Consider the following 21075-nt stretch of genomic DNA (forward strand, 5'->3'; position numbering starts at 1 on the left):
TAAAGCAGTGTGTGCTACATTCTGTCTTGTGTGACGTAATAACAAGTCTGTGACAATGACCGTGTAACAAGGTACAAGGGATAAGGATAATGACAGGGTGATGTAAGTAAGCGCTTCACAGAAACCCCTGACCTCTGCTCTGTCACACTTGCATACATCCAATGTATGCACACACATGTACATGCAATGTCACATGGCTGACACACCTTCTGACACAGGGACACACACATCCTCTGCCACATGCAAAGATACACACACAAACCTCCTACAACACACACAAACACACATACATACATACCCACATACACACACACACATACACACAACCTGTCCTGTGGGACTGACAGATGGAGAGGGGCAGAGGAACAGAACAGGGAGAGAGGCTTGTGGAACTGGGCCAGTCCTTCCTTTGTGCAGTGGGTACACTGTAAGTCTATCCTCTGCTAATTGACAGAGCAGTTCACATACAAAGTCTGCCTGTGAAATCCTATACTGCCGGGTGTCGTTCAGTGAGTAAAGTTTACAATGTGTAAAAATGTTCCTCTGGCAGAAAGAGAGAGGGAGAAAAGACAGATGGATAAGGGGATGGAGAGAAAGGGCCGGAGATGGAGATGTATGCATAACGGAGAAGTGGAGATGCACAATGGAAAGATAGAATAGAGGTACGAACATGAAGATACATCATATTTTGCATTGATACATTTATGAGAATCAACTGTCAACTACAGTATATAAAGATGTAAGATCTTAATTTGATCACCCTGTTGCAGGATAACTTTGTATTTGAGGTTTAAAAAGGCTTCTGAAATTTGTAATTTCCACTTAGGGATGTCATACTTGATTTTCCCTTACGACAAATATATCAACCCCTAATTATAATCCACATAATAATTCACATTTCCTTTTGCTGCAGGATTATTCTCCTGCTGTCGCAAACTGGCTCAAATTAAGATCCTACATCTGTAGCGTGGGTTGCCAGATAATCTAATGTAGAGCCCCCTCTCCCCTCAGCTCTAGTTTCTCTTCCATTCAAACCTGTTTCTCATTAAAGATTAAATTGAAGTTAGTCCTCTGTTCCTATAATTAAGACATTCCTTACATCCAACTCCACTCTGATTTTTTAATATTCCCCTAGCTCTCTCGCTCTCCCACACTTTCTCCCAAAAGTGAAAATTACATACAGTATATAGACTTAAGGCTTTGTGTGTGTTGTGTTCGTTTAGCTGTGTGTAAATGTTTTTATGAGTGAGTATGTGTATAAATGTTTTTATGGGTTTGTGTGTGTGTGTGTGTGTGTGTGAGTGTGTGTGTGTGTGTTTCAGTGGTGGCTCCTCAAAGGAGAAAGGGGAGGACTCAGTGAATTTCATTAAAAAAGTTATCCTTTTTAGATAAAACGATACTAAATATATTCACATCACCAAATAACCGATTAAAACACACTGTTTTGCAATGAAGGTCTACGGTAGCCTCAACAGCACTCTGTAGGGTATCACCATGGTGTAACCAGAGGACAGCTATTTTCCGTCCTCCTCTGGGTACATTGACTTCAATACAAAACCTAGGAGACTCATGGTTATCACCCCTATCCATAAACTTACAAAGTAATTATGACTACTTCCGAAGGACGTCCTCCAACCTATCAGAGCTCTTGCAGCATGAACTGACATGTTGTCCATCCAAACAAAGGATCAGATAATTAATCTAGTACTGAACACATAAGCTACAGTTAGCTATAGCATTGCAGTGCATAGAATGTGGTGAGTAGTTGTCTCAAAGAGAGAGAACGACAATAGTTGAACAGTTTTGAACAAATTAATTTCTTCAAAAATTAAGGAGAAGGTTTTGTCGCCTGGTCACAGAGAGCTGTTGTGTTGTGCACTCAAGTCCACAAGTGAAGGGAAAATGTGAGAGGAGGAGAGCGGGTAGATGTGATGATGCTGTTTGTATGGCTGCTATGAAAGTGAACTGTGTGATCAGGGGTGTATTCATTCCACCAATTCTGTTGCAAAATGTTTCATAAACGGAAGCAAACTGAACAAAACAGGGATGGAATACTTGAATTTGTCCAATAGAAAGACTTGTTTTAGTTGTAAAACGTAACGTTTTGAAACCGTTTGGACTAATGATTACACCCTAGGTCAGCTAGATGCAGGCAAGAGTGTGCAAGGCGGTATTGAATGTGTCACTGTCTGTCACCTTGATTACTCCAGTTTGTCTCTCAACCTGTGCACCTATGTTATAAACGTTCATTTGTAGGCTAGGTATCATGCAGTAGTCTAAACCTATCGATGTTACACTGAGCTGGGTGAATGGAATATGAATGACAGTCATCCAATATGCTGTAATAGAAATAAGGCCATGCTCATTAAAAAAAGAAATTGTCCTCCCTAATCTTAAACGGCACCGACCACCACTGGTGTGTTTGTGATAGGCTATGTGTGGTCTGTTTTGGAACCCCATCCCACAGCCTCTCTGACCCTCCCTTTCCTGTGAAATTCAATTTCAGGCTTGAGTGATTATTCCTCAGATATGTCTGCATTATGGTCGGACGCCTCTGAAGTAGAGCTCACTTACTGCTGGGGGGCGAGGCGAGATGCTCCCCCCTCCCTCCATCCCTGCCTCCCTCCCTCCCTGCCTCCCTCCCTCCCTCCCTCCCTCCACCCAGACAGAGCCAGTCACACATTCATCATCAGATAGTATCCCCCCCATCCCCTCAGTGACCCGACCCTTTACCTCCGTGCCACGGTGGCGGGGTAGTGGCGTGGCCGGTGAGGGTGACTGGGGCGTTTCCAGGAGTCACTGGCTAATTGGGTCAGATTGCGGTGAGTGGAGCATTACGCCTGAAATTGGAAACACATGGGCCGCTCATCGTACCCAAGTCTGAAAAAGAGGAGGAACGGGGGGATGGTGAGGCTCATGAAGAGATGGTTTAGATATAGTAAGAGTGAGAGTTGAGGAGAGAATGTGAATGAAGGAGAAAGGCGGAAGAGTGAGATGTGAGGAGATAAAGTGGACAAAGTGAGAGGGGAGAGAGACATGAGAATATAGAGGGAGAAAGATATGAAAAGAGAGAGGGAGGGAGAGAGAGAGACATGGAAAGAGAGAGGGAGACAGACATGGAAAGAGAGAGGGAGAGAGACATGGAAAGAGAGAGGGAGAGAGACATGAAAAGATTGTGGGAGGGTTAGAGAGAGTAGGGGGAGAAGGAATGAGAGTTAATGAAAGATTGACACAGCCTGGGGAAAGGGTGAGTTCAATAATTGAAGTTAAGTCTGACGCGTCTGCCTTCATGCCCATGGTCTCTGGTGTGGACAATCAGACTGTATAACCTCCCCCCTGACAGCTCGGCTATTTGCAATAATTGCCACAATTACACTGATATGTGGCTGAGGTCAAATTGACGGGATATTCATTGCTATAGTAATAAATCCATGTTTGATGACATTTTGTGTGAGGAAGAGAAAGGGAGGTAGACTGATTGGTTTAATCTGAAACATTAGGGTTTACATGGAAGTAGATAGACACAGCCTAGGGGTGTGTGAATGTGTATGAGATGTTGTCGGTACATTTCCAGTTTAAAATGTTTCAGTTTATTGAGGTTAATGGATTGGTGCAAATTGCAATACCATGATTTTATTGTTATGTTCGTTTGTTAGTTATTGAGGTAAATTAGCTACACGTACACGAGATGAATGAAAGACAAATGGATCACGAGAGTCACAATGTTATGACATTTATGAGTCTCTGTGTGTGCATTTTAAAATGTGGCATGCATTTAAGCAGCACAGTCTCTAAATATATAAGCAGAGAATGTTTGGAGAGAGTTAGCAGAGAGAGAGAGAGAGAGAGAGAGAGAGAGAGAGAGAGAGAGAGAGAGAGAGAGAGAGAGAGAGAGAGCGGGAGAGAGAGTGAAATAACTTTTGTCCCTACATTTGTGTGTGTTGACCTTACTCTCACCGTCTTTGTTTGATTATCATCTCTGTCAATACCTTGCTAACTCTCTCTCGCTCTCCCTCTCTCACTGATGCACCCTCTGGCAGAAATATCTAAGTGTGCACAGAACAAGTTCAGACAAAGAAGCAGAGAGAGAATGGTGGGAGGGTTCCAAGGACTGCCAATGACTGACACTAAATGCTGAGAGGGAGGAATGCCATGAGGGAGACACCGGGGGAAGAACAGCAAAGAGGGTGAGGATATGAAGAGGTAATAACATCCAAATCTTATTTTAGTGCTGCTCCTGTATGTGTGAGAGAGACTGAGTGTATTTGATGGAGTGTGTGCGGCTGTGCGCATGTGTGTGTGGGGAAATGGTAGCAGTCAGTCACAGAGTGCTATATATCAACATCCCTTTAGGTCTGACTGTATTGACAGTGGTAAGTACCCCCATCTTTGAGTGAGTTCTGCATTTTATCTAGTTCCACTATACACAATTGACCCATTTAGCAGTTGGAGTTTGAAAACTTCTTTTCATTCTCCCCCTCTTTCTCTGTCTCCTCTTCTGTCCCTATCTCTCCCATTCCAAAAGTCTTTCATGAGCAGTCTCACAGGGGCAGGGTTGTAACACAAGCCTCCCTGCTTTTGTCTCCATTCTTTTCCTTATCCTTTCATCTTTTTAAACATTCAGGGAAAAAAGGTTTTGGTGAGATGGAAACCACGACTTGGTAAAGAAAAGAAAGAGAGTGTGTGAGAGACACAGACACGAGGGAAAGGTAAAGCCTTCCTCTGCTCATCTACCAATGTATGGTTTCCTTTTCAACAAGACCCTTCAAGGTGGACCGACTCAGTGGATGTGCTGTTCTCCAAGGTCAAAAGAAGTGCACAAAGGCTACATACTTAGCTGGTGCGAAGCCCCATCTAGATGAACTGTCTGTCATAACTCCAATGTTTTTCGTTTACATTGAATTTCCTTCTCTTCGCAGTAGCCTAGGTCTCAGCTCTCAGCCATGGTTTCGTCTTCACCAGTTTGTTGTTGAGTCTGTCAAACCTTAAACGTTGGCCTAAAGACCTAGACAGTAGCCTAGTATGCTAGAAATGTGGTCTCCTATATGTCAGCTATCTTCAAACAATCAGAAGATAGCTGTCCCATGTCATCCAATTACCTCAAATTCTGATTAAGTACAATATTTAGGGGTAGGTTATGATGTGTTATATGTACTAGTTAACCAGACTCATACTCATCCACCCAAAATGTCCCACGTCATCCAATTACCTCAAATTCTGATTAGGTACAGTATTTACGGGTAGGTTATGATGTGTTATATGTACTAGACAGTAGGCCTAGCTCGACTGAGGAGTCATCCTCATGATTTCCCAGGGAAAGGAAGGGTGAGGTAAAGGTAAATCATAGCTTAAATTGCCCTACCTGATGGATTGATTTTAAATATTGGTTATTAAATCTATAATGTTTTTCTTTACACCTAATAAAAAACAGTTAGGCTATTTGGGGCTATACATTTTGTCTTGAGAAAACTTGGCATTCGATATCCCTCTCACAGATGTTCCTCGTCCTGTTTTTTCTTCTGTGCTTTCTTTCCCCCTCTGTCCTTTACCCCTTTCAAAAAACTCGTTCGCCCCGTCTTGTCCTCCCTCTCCTCCGCTCCACTAGCAACCAGAAGCTATTCGCGTTTAGGCTACAGGCGGAGATTTTGAGAACTGGGAAGAATTTGACAAACTTTTTTGATCCCAACGTAGCCTAAACGGACCGCAGCGCTTCGCTGCCAATCTTTATAGAGACATCGATTAGTTTACTGCGTATGTCGACTTCAATTGAAATAAATTATAGTTCCTCTTTTAATGGAATATGAAGAACAACGTCAGGATGATGAGATCTTGACCGAATCATGCATGGATTTTTTTTTTTTTTTTTTTTTTTTTTTTAAAGCTTCGCGTTGTCTGTCTTGTTTAAAGCGCGGTTAGGACGGAGCTGTTTTTGCGCTATTTATTTTTTCTTCCCATCGTTTTTTAAAATTGTTTTCTTTAATTCAAACTGACATGGCTAACTGATAGAAGGAAAACTTTTTTTGTGTCGTGGGAAGTTAATTTGAATTGAATATGAAAACGTAACTTTTTCATTTAAACCAATATTGAGAGTTTTACCACTTCGCCAACTCTCTCGGACCATTAGCCTATAACCAATGTGTTGTCAACTGGAAGGACGCGTTGTCCGGATCTCACCTAAACGGTAAAAATGTACTTGTGTTCTTATTACAAACTGCAGTTCATGTATATGTTAATTTGTTTGCATATTGATTAACACGAGCTATGGACACTTTCGGTTAATACGCCTACTGTTTAGTTTGCCACAGCGCATTATTGTATAGCCTAATATAATTCCCCATCACAGTTTTTTTTCTTTCACAATTATTCAGATATGAGAATAGGCTACCGATATGTATGCTAGAGATCACACAAATTGACAGGTCATCAGGCCAATTGATCCATTATCTACTGAAATCTTGCCTATATGCTACTTTGTGGGAGTTTTGGAGATTTTAATGGTTGCTCACCTCTTATGTTAAAAGTAATTCATGGCATTAAGTGCATAATGTCCCTGAAATATTAGACTACTATGATTATGTCCATTTACCAGTAGCGGAGTGCATTAAAGCCACAATCCTGAGTATGTGTTTCAGCCCAACAGTAGATCCGCACTTGGTTTGGTAGGAAGCTGAGCGATGGGGTTTAGGAAATGTAACCACTCTCATATTCATAGTGGGAGCTTTGAATGCAAGTACTGACAGTCTATTACATGCATGATAGTTTAAAACATTTTGTAGCAATACATTGTTTGTTTACTGAAATAAATAAGGCCTACAACCTTATATTTTGTGTTGTGATGGAGTAAGAAGACAGTTATACTAAACTAATGAGGAATAATAAATATAATTTAAATAAATAAATAAAGGAATAAATTATATTCTTCAAGAATCAATGGGTATATCATTAATTGAAATAAAAATAACCAAAGAACAGCAGGAAATCTTCCAGATTATGCCTTTAACATGCCGTGCAAACGTGGCCCTTTGCATGTAAATAATATCATGTGCACCAGCTTCAGTTGGTTAAATGCATAAGGAAAACGTTATGGGTTTTGCACCTACGATTAAGTCAGAACATGGTACCATATGGAATGTTTCCTTCATGAAGGCTCCCTTCTGGCAGACAGCTTAATTCACACTGCACTGCTGCTGTCCATTCTTCCTATGATCAGATTGACTGTCACTTATCCTTTGGGTCAGTGCCTGATTAGATTTCACAGGCCCCTTGCATATTCATCTGAGTTTATGCTGTGTGTGTGTGTGTGTTTTTTGTGTGGGGTGTGTGGAGTGTCTGTGTGTGTGTCCTAACGAAAAATGTATCAACCCCTACAAAAAATGTCCATTAATTATAATCCACCTAATAATTTTCATTTCATGTTGCTACAGGATTATTTTCCAGCTGTAGCAAACTGGCTCTAATTAAGATCCTACATCTGTGTATGTTTGTGTGTGTGTGTGTGTGTGTGTGTGTGTGTGTGTGTGGTGTGTGGAAATATGAACTGATAGATCTGTACACAGAGCCAAGGCCAGAGAGAGGCCAGGGTAGATACCCAGTTAGACTAAAGCATGGAATGACACAATCATAGAACCGTAATTAATGGGCTGTTTGCACAGTAGGACAGCTAAGCACTGTTACATGCTCAACACACGTGAGCGCAAGGCTTTTACTCAGTCTCAGGCCATACTGAGAGAGAGAAAAACAAAGACAAAACATTAAGCTGCTGGAGTGTTTCCTCTGCTCTACCCACAGCAGGTGTCACAGGCGTGAAGTTGACCTCTGTCACAGTTAGGCTATGGTGAAGTCCACACATTGCAATGTCTAATGTGGTCTATGGACGGATGGTTTCAGTACACACACATGTCCATAAGGTTACGTGTTGACTCCAAAGATATATGATTATCTCGACTGGTCTGGGCCTTGACAGAATGCATGATCTCAGACGGACAAATGGACATCCAGGTTATTACCCACACATGAAGGGGATTAGTTAAGCCAAGTTAACAAACAGATCATCGACCATTTCGAATACCACCGTACCTTCTCCGCTATGCAATCCGGTTTCCGAGCTGGTCATGGGTGCACTTCAGCCACGCTCAAGGTCCTAAACGATATTATAACCGCGATTGATAATAGACAGTACTGTGCAGCCGTCTTCATCGACCTGGCCAAGGCTTTCGACTCTGTCAACCACCGCATTCTTATTGGCAGACTAAATAGCCTTGGTTTCTCAAATGACTGCCTCGCCTGGTTCACCAACTACTTCTCAGATAGAGTTCAGTGTGTCAAATCGGAGGGCCTGTTGTCTGGACCTATGGCAGTCTCTATGGGGGTGCCACAGGGTTCAATTCTTGGGCCGACACTTTTCTCCGTGTATATCAATGATGTCGCTCTTGCTGCTGGTGACTCTCAGATCCACCTCTACGCAGAACGACACCATTTTGTATACATCTGGCCCTTCATTGGACACTGTGTTAACAAACCTCCAAACGAGCTTCAATGCCATACAACAATCATTCAGTAGCCTTCAACTGCTCTTAAACACTAGTAAAACTAAATGCATGCTTTTCAATCGAACGCTGCTAGCACCCGCCCACCCGACTAGAATCACCACTCTCGACGGGTCTGACCTAGAGTATGTGGACAACTACAAATATCTAGGTGTCTGGTTAGACTGTAAACTCAACTTCCAGACTCACATAAAGAATCTCCAATCCAAAGTTAAATCTAGAATCGGCTTCCTATTTCGCAACAAAGCCTCCTTCACTCATGCTGCCAAACATGCCCTCGTAAAACTGACTATCCTACCGATCCTTGACTTCGCGATGTCATTTACAAAATAGCCTCCAACACTCTACTCAGCAAATTGGATGTAGTCTATCACAGTGCCATCCGTTTTGTCTCCAAAGCCCCATACACTACCCACCACTGTGACCTGTACGCTCTTGTTGGCTGGTCCTCACTACATGTCCGTCGTCAAACCCACTGGCTCCAGGCCATCTATAAATCACTGCTAGGCAAATCCCCGCCTTATCTTAGCTCATTGGTCACCATAGCAGCACCCATCCGTAGTCTGCGCTCCAGCAGGTATATCTCACTGGTCATTCCCAAAGCCAACACCTCCTTTGGCCGCCATTCCTTCCAGTTCTCTGCTGCCAATGACTGGAACGAATTGCAAAAATCTCTGAAGCTGGAGACTCTTATCTCCCTCAATAACTTTAAGCATCAGTTGTCAGAGCACCTTACCGATCACTGCACCTGTACACAGCCCATCTGAAATTAGCCCACCCAACTACCTCATCCCTATATTGTTATTTATTTTGCTCTTTTGCACCCCAGTATCTCTATTTGCACATAATCTCTTGCACATCTAGCATTCCAGTGTTAATACTATTGTAATTATTCTGCACTATAGCCTATTTATTGCCTTACCTCCATAACTTGCTACATTTGCACACACTGTATATATATTTTCTGTTGTATTTCTGACTTTATGTTTTTTTACCCCATATGTAACTCTGTGTTGTTTTTATTGCACTACTTTGCTTTATCTTGGCCAGGTCGCAGTTGTAAATGAGAACCTGTTCTCAACTGGCTTACCTGGTTAAATAAAGGTGAAATAAATAAATAAAATAAATAGTTGTTAACAGGATAATTGCACAGTAGCCACTGCCAGGTGTGGAGCCAGCTTTATGGAATTCTCTTCTCACTGTTTCCTAACAGAGCCTCCCAGACTAACTCTAGCTTCCCAGTCTCACTCCTCTCTCATCCTCTCTCTCACTCATTCTTTGTCATTTCAGACCCACAATATACTTCTCAGGTAACCATCTAAAAGATAAGTCAAACCAACAACCATAAGGCACCTATCCCTAATCACCAGGATTATTTGTGAGATTTAGGCCTAGCTGTAAATTGTACCTATGACTTTGTTGTAATAGTGTTACGTTTTGTCTGTTTATTTGAAGTTAATTTAAAAAATGAGTGTGTTTTTGAACTGTTGGGCAGTTTGGTCTTCTGTAGGAACTTGGTGGAGTGTTTTGGTTTGGGGTTAGATGGTTTGTTTTGACAGCATTTGGGGTTTGGATTGTTCGTTTCAATAATGTTTGAAGGTTTTGTAAGTTAGTTGTGAAAGTCTTATGTTTTCTTATAGTTTTGGATTTGTGGTTTTGGGATGTTTTTTCTATAGACCGAGTGTGTTCGTTTGGGGGATTGGGTTGTCTATTAATTTGTGAGATGGTTTGAGATTTGCTAGTTGGGACAGTGTTTGGGTCTTGTCCAGACAGCTGAGGAGTGAGGAGGTCCTTGTCTGGCCATGCAGGGAGTGTAAATGGCGCGTGTCATTGTAGCAAATGGAGCATGATGATGAAGAGCTCCTGTGCCACACACCGCTCGCTCATATGGTCTGTGTGTCTGCCTGCCTGTCTGGTGTGTGTTTTCAGAAAATCTTACAACCAGCTCTTCCACTAAACACACACACACAGCCTTAGATCCAATTTTTCAGAATAAACCTGTTCATAAACATACATGGGGATCATAATGCCACTGATTGAATAATTGACTGCTGTTCACCTCTCTCTGTCTCTGTCTCCCCCCCCTCTCTCTCTCTCTCTCTCTCTCTCTCTCTCTCTCTGTCTCTGTCTCTGTCTCTGTCTCTGTCTCTGTCTCTGTCTCTGTCTCTGTCTCTGTCTCTGTCTCTGTCTCTGTCTCTGTCTGTGTTGTTTGTTGCATGTTCATCTATAATTGACAGTGCTCTGCTGCAGCTCACCACCTGCCTGGGCTGGAACTAACCAGAACCCAGAATGGCACTTCAGGACACTTTATTTGCACACAGCACACAGCACACTTGCGTTTACGAACTTACGGATGGCCCTGTACCAATAAGAGAAAACAGGAAATGAGTCCTTTGATGCGATTTACGTATCACCAGGGAACGAGGCCCACAGCATGCAAACATAAATGTATGGCTGATGTGTAATCTAATGTCCTTGGTTGTTCCACTAATCACTACTGCATTGTGTCCCAGGTGTGGTCAGGTGTAGTGAATTTCCTGTCATTTCTCTTTCTCTCTCTCTCTCTCTCTCTCTCTCTCTCTCTCTCTCTCTCTCTCTCTCTCTCTCTCTCTCTCTCTCTCTCTCTCTCTCTCTCTCTCTCTTCTCTCTCTATTACATTTACATTTTAGTCATCTAGCAGACGCTCTTATCCAGAGCGACTTACAGTTAGTGAGTGCATACATTATTTTTTAATTTTTCATACTGGCCCCCCGTGGGAATCGAACCCATCTCCCCATCTCTCTATCTCTCTCTCCCTCCCCCTTTCTCAGTCTCTCCCTCCCCTTTTCTCAGTCTGTTGTCTGGTCTGGGGACACCTGAAGCAGTAAACCCACATCACAGACATTCTGAGCATTCCACCTTTTTAACTCTTTCTAAATATCCTCCCCCTTTTCACACAACAACAGATAAATAGAAGTGACATTTGACTCAGCCTTGGAAGTGAGTTCATCTTTTTCTGGGTGGAGGCCACATGCTCTCCCAGAGGAATTCTCATAATCATGGTTGACTAGTCCTAGATGATGTGTGACACCATCACGATATGCCACATACGGAACAGGCCTCATCAGACAAAAAGAGAACCAGAGGAAGGCATATGTTGCTGTACTGATCAGTGTTTCCTCTGTATTCATTTAACAGCGGAGCATAGTCGCTGCTAAATCATTTGCGCCACTGAAAAACAACAACTTTTTTCTTCTTCTTCTGCCAAGATCAGAGTGACAAGTTCAGAGTGACAAGTTACAACAAGTTACAGTACATATCTTCCTCAAATTCTCATCAGATCTTCAGAGAAACCTCCCAGGTAACTAGCTAGCTAGTTTGTAATCCTGGAAGTGTAGCCAACCCATAGAGATAGAGGACTCTAGTGCCCAAAAGCCGGTTTTAACATAGGCAGTGCCAGTGAGGACTTTTACAATTTTGAAGTAGTCAACTAGGTGGGACTTCCTATGGGTTAAGGAAGGATCACATGATTCCATCCAGGTCATCAGGAGGGAGCAGCCAATGAATTATACTAGTGAGCAAACATTCCATAAGTGCAGGTGACAGTAAATCACCAACCTTGGTTTTATACCTGTTCAAACAACACACTCCAGGTGGCAGTATGGTGACAGTATGCACCTTTTCAGTTTGTTTACCAACTCAGACGTAGTAGAAGAGGACAATTAACTACTTCAAAATGGAGATGGCCTCAATGGAGCTGCCCATGCTTTCACAGACGCCATAATGGGACAGATACAATGTTGTGTCCTCTAACTAATTCTATGAGCCAACCCTATTAATACAGACGTAGGATCTTAATTTGATCACCCTGTTGCAGGAGAACTTTCCTGCAATGCAGGACATTTAAAAACATGTAGTGTATTTGAGGTTTAAAAAGGCTTCTGAAGTTTGTAATTTCCACTTTGACATTTCAGACTTACATTTTCCGTAAGGGAAAATCATCAATCCCTACAAAAATGTCAATTAATTATAATCCACATAATAATTTCATTTCCTGTTGCTGCAGGATAATTATAATCTACACAATAATTTACATTTCCTATTGCTGCAGGATACTTTTCCTGCTGTAGCAAACTGGCTCAAATTAAGATCGTACATCTGTTGATGTATGTAATAATTATGATACAGTAACTTTACGCTAGCTAAATTATTTTTGGGGTTCATATAGAATTGGCTGGTGATGTCATTGAGATCAAGAGATAAAAGGAAACTGTCCTAGATTTTCAGAAGAGTTTCAAAGGAAGAGAACATAATTACATTTTGGAGTAGAATGTTCTTTAAAAAAAAATCCTTAATGTTACACTCTTACATGAAACTGCCAATCAAATGCCATAGTTGACATACCAATATGACATTGACGCTCAATCAATAGATTATTATTGTAGTACCATATTATCTTGAAAATGCTGAATGTGATGGTCTGCTTTGCCCTCTGGTGGCAGGTGTGAGTGAGAGGACAGAGGATCAGGGAATTGGTTAAAGGTCTCTCTGGTATTACTCATCAGTCATCATTGTATTCAAAGGAGGTTGTGATGTAAACTTTCAGAGAATTGGCCAAGGGCCAGGATTTGCTGGAGCTTTTGAAAAGAAAAATAGGCTGTTGTTCAAGTATTTCTGCTTTCTCTTTGTTAATGTTTCCCAGTCTAGGTTAAGCATCTGTCACAACAACAATTAAGTGATTAGTTCAGTTATTACTGTGCAATTCCTTATTTTCTGCCACAAGGCATTTATTGGATCAAAGCTTGCATGTTTACTCATCTGCAACATGTATGTTTTTGCAAACTGATATGCACCAAACGTCTGCTAAATGACTAAAATGTAAATGTAAACCACATCTGTTTATAGAATTGACCTAAGGGACTACTTCGCACACAACCATAGATCGTGCACAGAGGACAAACTGCAACTACAAACATTTGATGTTTTATGCCCTTAAAAGTTGAAAAAAGCCTTTCGAAAACCTAAGGCCGCATTATGACTGCTTGAGTTGTAATTAATTTCCTTTGGCTGTGAAATGTATGACCCACAGTCTACACACATAGCAGGATTGTAGAGGCTCCATCTAAAGGCCAACCGGGCAGCCAACCGGGCAGCCAACCAGGCAGCCAACCAGGCACCAACCGGGCAGCCAACCGGGCAGCCAACCGGGCAGCCAACCAGGCAGCCAACCGGGCAGGCAGGGGATCAGTTCTGCTGCATGTCCATTGTTCCACAGTCTCCTCACATGGACAAACTGAGCTTGCTGCAGTTTTCCCCATGTTCCATGAGTTCTGCTAAGATTATAAAGCTACCTCTACACTTCTATAGCACCAGTAAAAAGGTTTGTTTTACCTTTTTATGAGAGTGCCACATTTACTGTATTGAACACTGTTTTAACCCAATTTCTCTCTCTCTTTCTCTCTCTCTCTCCCCATACCCGTCACTCCATCAGTTGATACGTATTGGGAGTGATGCACTGGCTTCCCCTGGTTGCCATGGTGATTGCCTCGGCCCTGCCCTTCCCTCACAGCCCTGTGGCCAGTACTGTTGCTGCGATGATGGAGCCCGGCAGTAGCCTGGACAACCACACAGAGGACATGGATGACTCTTCCAGTCGCTCCGGATCTTACTCCACACTTCCAGCTCCTCAGGCCTCTGTGGACTACAACTCCCACAGTAATGCCTCACTCAAGGACTACAACTTGACTGCTGATTCTGGCAGAGCAGACAGTACAAAACACCTCAGCATGATGGGTGTCAAGAAAGACTACAATAACCACATCATAATTAAAAAGGAGGTGCAAACTTTGAAAGGGAAGCGAAAACAACAAAGTTATCTATCAAAAAGCAATTTTCATACAGAAAATACAAACAGCGTCGGTTTAAATAAATATTCTAACACTGATGGAGGAAAACTCGGGAGCACCAATGGCAGCAGTCGTCAGGACTACCCCTCCCAGGAGAACTATGTACTAGTGGACTATAAATCAGACAGCAGTAGAGCTGGTGATGACAGCAGCTTTACAGACATGGCTCAGAAGGAAAACCCTCATCACTCTCTAGACCCCAGGACCGATAAACAGGATCTCAGACCTCCCAACATGTCTGTGGTGGAAACGTACAAACCTTCCACTACTGCTGGACACCACAGTCAAACTGGGCCAGATCCCTCCAGTCAGAGGGCCCCGCAGAGAGCAGAGGCTAGGACAGAGAGCAGTGATAACAGGGGAGAGGAGGGGAGGGAGGGTGCTCCTTGGGCAGGGGCTGAGAAAGGTCCGGAGCTGTCAGAGGAAGGCTTAGGAATGGAAGTAGGACTAGGTTTAGGGCTGGGTCTGGGTCTGAGAGGTTTACAGGAGAAGCAAGAGCTGGTGTTTTTAGATGCACATCCGCGGGTCCTGTTCTCTGCCTCTCCTCCAGAGCACCCACCCCTCCTCCTCATGCTGGAGTCAGGCATGCTGCCCATGGAAGGAGACGACAAGGAGGAGGAGGAGGAGGTGGCGGACGCAGACGGACACATGGAGGGCCATGGGGACAGAGAGACAGACGGGAGCGTGCCGCTGAGCTGGGTGGACACTCTCAGGGGGGCTAGGGAGCCCCCTCGCCCCGCCCACAGGCACAAGCGCTCGCACTTGTCCCACACCAGGCGGGGTGAGATGCCGGTGTGCGAGTCGGAGAGCGTGTGGGTGACGGACAAGACGACGGTCATCGACGATAAGGGTCACACGGTCAACATCGTGCCAGAGATCAAGACGGTCAAGGGGCTGCTTAAGCAGTACTTCTATGAGACTCGCTGCCGCCAGGAGGGGCAGCAGAGGGGCGGGGGGCCGCAGCGGGAGGCAGGGGGGGCAGGGCCCTCGGCAGCGGGCACAGGGACAGAGGCCATAGGTGTGTCCGGGGCCAGCTGCCGGGGCGTGGATATCAGGCAGTGGGTGAGTCAGTGTAAGGCCAAGGACACATATGTCCGAGCCCTCACTGTTGACAACAGAGGTCTGCAGGGCTGGAGGTGGGTCCGCATCAACTCATCCTGCGTGTGTGTTCTACTGTCCAGAGTAACCAGGCACTACAGAGGAAGGGAGTGAGGGCAGGAGATGGAGGAGAGGTGGAAAGGGAGAGGATAATGTGGAAGAAATGTTAGCACAGATAATGCTTGGGACATTGGATGTTATGTCAGTGAGACAGTAAGTGTTACTTTCTAGGCCAGGGTGCCTCTGCTCTTAGACTGACGAGCCTCTCTTCATGGACTAGTGCCTATCAGTCTGTCTTCCTCTCATCCCTCACTCTCACTCCTCTCTCTATCTTTACTAATAGCTCTCTCTGAATCCCACAACATTTAATGATATTTTAGTCATTTAGCAGACAATCTTATCCAGAGCGACTTACATTAGTGCATTCATCTTCTGATAGCTACACTCTTAGAAAAAAGGGTTCCAAAAAGGTTATTCGGCTGTCCCCATAGGAGAACCATTTTTGGTTCCAGGTAGAACCCTTTTTGGGGTTACCCTCTGCGGAAAGGGTTCTACATGGAACTCAAAAGGGTTCTACCTGGAACCGAAAGGGTTCTACCTGGAACCAAAAATGGTTCTCCTATGGGGACAGTCGAAGTACCCTTTTAGGTTCTAGATAGCACTTTCTTTTAAGAGTGTAGGTGAGACAACCCCACCACCCATCACGGGCTCAGTGCGAGTGACTACACAAAAACAAATGAACCTCAACACTAGAACTTAGGGAAAACTATCATATCAAAATAGTGATTTTAGAAAAGTACTGTTTGTTTCATAATTGTTTTCATATCATACATGTTATTGCTGAGTAATACTGTATGTAAGCATGAGTTTGATATTAATATATTTCTTTATATATGTGTACAATATGTGAACAGTATGCTTTTATGTATGAAAGTATGTACCTATGTATATTTATAGAGTAAGGTATGTGGAATGATAGGTTTGTTGTTGTTACATGATTCCAGCCTCTGCTCTGAATGGGAGAGGAAGGAAGGGGCACCACCTAATGATTTAGCCTGATACTGCTCAACACTCCATACTGAGCAATGACCATCCCCAGTCCTCCTTTGTGAAGTCTCACAGAGAATATTATCACTGAGTGCTTTAATAGTAAGATAGAGAGGAGAATGGAGCCATGTATACTGTGAGCACAATGGTGGGTGTCATCATGATGCCCATACTGTTGTCATGGGAGCAACAGTCCATTTACAGTGTAGCCAATCATATGTGATCAGAACATTTGATTGACCAATAGAAACCATGCAGCAGTGTGACAACCACAGAAGCCTTATATCTCTGTCTCTCCCTGTAGTTAGATCATTAGATCATTGAAGAATTCCATTCAACTCAGTTTGCAGTTTGAACTCTGCACTCTAATCACAAAGAAGCTGTTATAAAGGATCTGTATAGTATATGCAGTACAACATATTTATACATCTGGCTTTTTATAATACATGTATGTATATTGTAAAGGCCTGTTTCTTATTCCATAAGTAAAAGATAAACTATTATAACTTATTTTATCATGATTTTTATGTATAATGGTCTCATCCGGCAAGTGTGGATGGTGTGATCTATCAGTGTGTGTTGTCTATCTTTCTGTCATATGCACATACAGTATATACACTACCGTTCAAAAGTTTGGGGTCACTTAGAAATGTCCTTGTTTTCAAAAGAAAAGCAATTTTTTTGTCCATTAAAATAACATCAAATTGATCAGAAATACATTGTAGACATTGTTAATGTTGTAAATGGTTATTGTAGCTGGAAACGGCTGATATTTAATGGAATATCTACATAGGCGTACTGAGGCCCATTATCAGCAACCATCAGTCCTGTGTTCCAATGGCACGTTGTGTTTGCTAATCCAAGTTAAAGTACTGAGCATGCTTCTCACAAATACACAAACCAATGCCTCTCTTCCCCTTACACACTCTCCTGTTGTCTACACACGTGCCAACCCCAGATACACAAAGTGAGAAGACACTTTGGGATGATGTGTAGTACCACAAGACACTTTATTTTGTCTTTTAATCATCATCATCATCATCATCATCATTATTGTTTATGTTGCAGGTGTCATTTTCAATTTGTATTATCATCTTCGTCGTTAATATTTTTTTTCAATCATAAGACAATTTGTTTTCCAAATGTACACATACAGTAGCATATTTTAATGACCATTTTTCATGTTTCATATTTACTTTTCAAACTAGGTCAAATTACAGTGGGGGGGGAAAGTATTTAGTCAGCCACCAATTGTGCAAGTTCTCCCGCTTAAAAAGATGAGAGAGGCCTGTAATTTTCATCATAGGTACACGTCAACTATGACAGACAAAATGAGAAAAATAAATCCAGAAAATCACATTGTAGGATTTTTAATGAATTGATTTGCAAATTATGGTGGAAAATAAGTATTTGGTCAATAACAAAAGTTTCTCAATACTTTGTTATATACCCTTTGTTGGCAATGACACAGGTCAAACGTTTTCTGTAAGTCTTCACAAGGTTTTCACACACTGTTGCTGGTATTTTGGCCCATTCCTCCATGCAGATCTCCTCTAGAGCAGTGATGTTTTGGGGGCTGTCGCTGGGCAACACGGACTTTCAACTCCCTCCAAAGATTTTCTATGGGGTTGAGATCTGGAGACTGGCTAGGCCACTCCAGGACCTTGAAATGCTTCTTACGAAGCCACTCCTTCGTTGCCCGGGCGGTGTGTTTGGGATCATTGTCATGCTGAAAGACCCAGCCACGTTTCATCTTCAATGCCCTTGCTGATGGAAGGAGGTTTTCACTCAAAATCTCACGATACATGGCCCCATTTATTCTTTCCTTTACACGGATCAGTCGTCCTGGTCCCTTTGCAGAAAAACTGCCCCAAAGCATGATGTTTCCACCCCCATGCTTCACAGTAGGTATGGTGTTCTTTGGATGCAACTCAGCATTCTTTGTCCTCCAAACACGACGAGTTTAGTTTTTTTCTCTCCATATTTTGGTTTCATCTGACCATACGACATTCTCCCAATCCTCTTCTGGATCATCCAAATGCACTCTAGCAAACTTCAGACGGGCCTGGACATGTACTGGCTTAAGCAGGGGGACATGTCTGGCACTGCAGGATTTTTTTCCCTCAATTTGTCTGTCATAGTTGACGTGTACCTATGATGAAAATTACAGGCCTCTCTCTTCTTTTTAAGTGGGAGAACTTGCACAATTGGTGGCTGACTAAATACTTTTTTTCCCCACTGTAAATTAGTCAGAATTAAGTATTAAATGAACATGTACATACAATTATTCAATACATACATACATAACGAAAATAAATATAGTTATCATAAAAACATAAAAAATAAAAATAATAATACACACATTTTACAAATTGTTCCCCAGGCTTTCATCCTCATAGGTTTGATTTCTACAGATATATGTGTATCATCTTCACCCCCCAAAGTTGACTTCATTGTCATCTTGGTTGTTTGACATGCATCATAACACAGAAGCTAAAGGTTTTTCTTGACTTCCAACGGTCTCTTCTTCTCTCTTCCTGGATCTGCTTATCATCCTTCCTGTCTTGGTTTCTGTTATGGCTTGCGTGCAGTATATGAATCGTCTCCATCCTCTTTTCTTCTGGTCACTTTGACTGTTTTATCTCTCATTCGTCACACCTCTATCTTTCCCCTCGTCTTTCAGGGGCACCCAATGAACCTGAGCTGATGATGAGAGCCGTAAAGTCCACCACATCCAGAAAGCCATTACCCTGGGCTTTGTACTAGAACTGCAGGATGTAACCTGGCCTCAACAACATGTCCCCCCACTCTAATTTACCTGGCTTTAGTGGATAGCTACAAACTACTAAATGACATCACAGCCATTTAACACAATGCCTCTGTGTGGCCCCCCATCCCATCGTATCCCCGCTGCTGTGGCCCCCCATCCCATCGTATCTCCACTGCTGTGGCCCGGTCTTTGATCTCCACAATAGACTCAATTCAAAAGAGATTACACTAGAGCCTCTCAGCTTTCAAGGTGCCAATGGATAAACCATGAGTAGAGGAGCGGCTTGCTGCCCCTCTGATGTGGCTGGAGCCAAGATGGCGGCCTGAATGGGGACATGATTTTACTGCACCACTCTAACCAACTTAGGGGAACCCCTGACAGCACCATAGAAACTAACAGATAGAGAGCCACAATGGGTGACACTGGATACCAGTCTCCTCTCCTCCTCCTCAGCACACAACTCCACATCACACAACCACATATTGAGACGGAACAAAGAGAGAGATAAAACAGTCTTCCTGCCTCATCCTACCCTTCCATCCATGTACGTACAATATAGATCCTGTCAATATTTCATACATTCTTCATGTCCTTTTCCCTTTGTTGTTTCTCCATCTTCGTCATTTCTTCTTTACCACTGTTATTGCAGAATGGTCAGACCAATAGATTTATATTTAATAAATGTATATATTCATTGCTTTTCCGCTGCTTTCTCCTCCTGTGAATGAATGAGAGGAGGGCAGTCCAGTCGTGATCCAGTCACCATGGCCCTGAGGAGAAACACAGGATTACTCTCACACACCACTGCCCTCCTGACTTCACTCAAACCAAATCCCCACCAACCAATGAACCAAGCCCACCGTTAAAGACCTCACCCACAAACAATTACAGTGCCTTCGGAAAGTATTCAAACCCCTTGACTTTTTCCACATTTTGTTACGTTACAGCCTTATTCTAAAATTGATTAACAAAAAAAAATCCTCAGCAATCTATACACAATACCCCACAATGACAAAGCAAAAACAGGTTTTTAGATATTTTTGCAAATGTCTTAAAAAGAAAAAACTGAAATACCTTATTTACATAAGTATTCAGACCCTTTGCTATGAGACTTGATTGGAGTCCACCTGTGGTAAATTCAATTGATTGGACATGATTTGGAAAGGCACACACCTGTCAATATAAGGTCCCACAGTTGACAGTGCATGTCAGAGCAAAAACCAAGCCGTGAGGTCGAAGGAATTGTCCATAGAGCTCCGAGACAGGATTGTGTCGAGACACAGATCTGGGGAAGGGTAACAAAAAATGTCTGCAGCATTGAAGGTCCCCAAGAACACAGTGGCCTCCATCATTCTTAAATGGAAGAAGTTTGGAACCACCAAGACTTTTCCTAGAGCTGGCCGCCCGGCCAAACTGAGCAGTCGGGGCAGAAGGGCCTTGGTCAGGGAGGTGACCAAGAACCCGATGGTCACTCTGACAGAGCTCTAGAGTTCCTCTGTGGAGATGGGAGAACCTTCCAGAAGGACAACCATCTCTGCAGCACTCCACCAATCAGGCCTTTATGGTAGAGTGGCCAGACGGAAGCCACTCCTCAGTAAAAGGCACATGACAGCCCGCTTGGAGTTTGCCAAAAGGCACCTAAAGACGCTCAGACCATGAGAAACAAGATTCTCTGGTCTGATGAAACCAAGATTGAACTCTTTGGCCTGAACGCCAAGCGTCACGTCTG

General features: G+C 43.0%; 2 protein-coding genes across 3 annotated transcripts in view; one reads left to right on the plus strand and one right to left on the minus strand.

Annotated features, from left to right (window-relative positions):
* The first annotated feature begins 5900 nt into the window (after positions 1–5900).
* On the plus strand, positions 5901–15965 carry LOC121551828. Its single transcript, XM_041864533.2, has 2 exons — positions 5901–6181; positions 14017–15965. Exon 2 carries the CDS (start codon positions 14036–14038, stop codon positions 15641–15643), a length of 1608 nt encoding a protein of 535 aa, XP_041720467.2. The 5' UTR covers positions 5901–6181; positions 14017–14035; the 3' UTR covers positions 15644–15965.
* A 2796-nt stretch (positions 15966–18761) lies between these two features.
* The window catches only part of LOC121568639 (liprin-alpha-3-like), a 40809-nt gene continuing 38495 nt past the window's right edge, over positions 18762–21075 (minus strand). For both annotated transcript variants that reach the window (XM_045221114.1, XM_045221115.1), the window contains exon 32: positions 18762–20116. The gene's annotated coding sequence lies outside the window, so the exon portion shown is untranslated. The remainder of the gene's footprint in view (positions 20117–21075) is intronic.

This window comes from Coregonus clupeaformis, chromosome 7 (genome assembly GCF_020615455.1).
Source record: "Coregonus clupeaformis isolate EN_2021a chromosome 7, ASM2061545v1, whole genome shotgun sequence".
Lineage (NCBI taxonomy): Eukaryota > Metazoa > Chordata > Actinopteri > Salmoniformes > Salmonidae > Coregonus > Coregonus clupeaformis.